This window comes from Nannochloropsis gaditana, assembly GCF_000240725.1.
Source record: "Nannochloropsis gaditana CCMP526 unplaced genomic scaffold scaffold577, whole genome shotgun sequence".
In the NCBI taxonomy this organism is placed as follows: domain Eukaryota; class Eustigmatophyceae; order Eustigmatales; family Monodopsidaceae; genus Microchloropsis; species Microchloropsis gaditana.
In genome coordinates, this window is record NW_005803376.1 from 3,647 (window position 1) to 6,015 (window position 2,369).

At 61.1% G+C, this 2,369-nt stretch overlaps 1 protein-coding gene across 1 annotated transcript; it reads right to left on the bottom strand.

The window, feature by feature from the left end:
• Positions 1-480: 480 nt before the first annotated feature.
• On the bottom strand, positions 481-619 carry NGA_2001420 (uncharacterized protein; the record flags this gene model as incomplete). Its single annotated transcript, XM_005854229.1, has 1 exon — positions 481-619. A coding segment is annotated over one exon (139 nt), but the record flags the coding sequence as incomplete, so codon positions are not given.
• Between the last annotated feature and the right edge of the window lie 1,750 nt (positions 620-2,369).

Sequence of the window (2,369 nt, forward strand, 5' to 3'; positions counted from 1 at the left end):
CTTGCCCTCTTCCCCCCTCCTCACATCGGCTTCCGTGAGGACATCTCCCGCCAAAAATCGCTGGTCCGTCAAGATCGCTTCCACGCTCTCCAGGCCCCGGAAGACGTCTCGGACGCTCCGGTCGTAGGCAGCTTGGGAGGTGGCAAAGCCACAGCGGTAGACACCGTTGTTGATGAGCGGGTACACCCAGGCGTTGATCTCCAGGATGCGAGGCCGCAGGGAGGGCGGGAAGAGATCCACGTCAGGGTGAGTCTGTCCCGGGGGGGGAGGGAAGAGGTTGAGGAAGCGGAGGAGGTCGCTGCTTTCGTTGTTGACGATCCGGCGGCGTTTAACGTCCACCAGGACGGGCGCCGTGCACCGGCCGGTGTAGCCCGGGGCGCAGAGGTCGTACACCTCCCTCAAGTCGCGGCACCCAAAGACGGGGTCGGCGAATGGAGCTCCCGCCTCCCCTCCGCCGCCTTCTCCCATCGTGTCGAAGGCCCAGCCCCCCCGGGAGGCTCTCTCGGGGTCGTCGATCGCGTAGGAGTAGGAAAGTTGGGATTGGGAGAGGCCGCGCAGGGCGTGGGCGAGGGTGAGTCGGTGGCACCAGGGGCAGGCGTTACCCACATAAAGATGGTAGCGGCCTTCTTCCAGGGGAAAAGCGGGGGAGCCCAGCGAGTCCGTGAAGGAGTACGTCGGGCGGACATATTCACCGTCTTTGCCTTGAGGGGCGAGCTCGGTCATCAGGATCTGGCGCGGGAGGGAAAGAGGGAGGGGAAGAGGGAGGGAAAGAGGGAAAAGAGAGACCACGGAAAAGCGGTGGACAGAGCCTCTCATCAAACGAGAAGGACAAGGTACAGGTGGGAGGGAAGCTGGTGAAAGGAGGGAGAGGGTGGGACATGAATTTATGTACAAATATAACGAGGTGGAGCGGAGCGAGGGGACAAAGTGCACCTTCCAGAGCATGTTCCAAGAGGTCCGCGCCGTCTTGACCAGAGCCTTCTGGGAAATGAGGCCGTTCGTCCATTCCAGAAGGCGAAGGCCTTTGTAGGAGGGAGGAGGAGGAGGAGGCGAGGGGGGAGGGGCGGGGGAGAGGGAGAGCAGGCGACGACGTGGGAAAGGGCTGGACGGCAGGGTGAAGGGGGTGGTAGGACGAGGGGAAGGGAGGAGGAGGAGGAGGAGGAGGGAGGAAGGGAGGAGCCGAAAGAAGGAGCGCATCTCTGTGCGGGATGGAAAAAGAGAGGGAGAAATGAACGTGGCAAGTAGGTGAGGGGAGGACAGGACAGAGGTAATCTATAGACGAGAGCTGGCGCGCAGAGGAAAGCAACGAGTGCTCTCGTGAGAACATGCGCCGCACCAGCCAAACTTCGCTTCGCTTCGTCTCCAACGCCAGGCACACGCTTGACGGTCCTTATTTCCTCGCTTCGCCGCGGGCCACCTTCTGGCATTCCTCCTCCTGTCTTACCCTCCCTTCCTCCCCCTCTCCCCCCTCCGCCGAGCTCCTAAGTTCAACTTTAAATACATCGATCCACTCCGTAAGCTGCCCAGCCCGGGGGCTAAGCGTCATAAGCTCTCCCCATCCCCAAGACAAGGAGGGAATATCGTATCGTATAGCCGGGCGGGACCCTACTTGCCCTCCACAATGGCTTACTCCCTCCGGCCATCGGGGCGGACGCATGACAAACAATGACCGTAAGGGAGGGAGAAACCTCCCTCCCAGACCTCCTACTCCATTACGATTCCTTATATTTCTCTCCCTGGCGGCCCTTCTCCTTCCCTCGTCATCCCGTTTGCGTGTGATGATTCGGGAGGGCCATAGGCAGCACGCCCTCCACTTGTCGCCTTTTCACACCTCCCACCCTCTCACGTCCCTCCTATCCCATCACGTCCTCGCTCCTAAACCCTAACCCCCTCCACCAGACTTCCTTCCTCCCCTCCCTCCCTTCTTCCCTCCCTAATCCTCCGGGGCAATCGTGACGAAAGTGGCAGACTTCCTTCCTCCCCTCCCTCCCTTCTTCCCTCCCTAATCCTCCGGGGCAATCGTGACGAAAGTGGCCTCGTTGGCAAGGCCGCATGTGTTGTTCTTCGAAGAGAGGAGGATGTGCCCGTCCTCGCCCCACAACGTCGACCAGGAGTTCCGGACCTGAGGAGGGAGAAAGGGTTAGGGTAAGGGTTAGGGTTAAAGGAAAGGGGGAGGGAAGGGAGGGAGCCTTGGCCGGAGCGGTAGGACATTGGATGGCGAGGACGGGGGCAGGGAGTGCTCACCACAAAGTAGGGTTCGGGTGCCTCGTCGTTGTAGCCCACGATGTTCACACAATGGTCGAGGGCGTCGTAAGCAAAGCTGCCACACGCCTCTGTCATGAGCACACCCTGCAGGAAAGGGCGGGAGG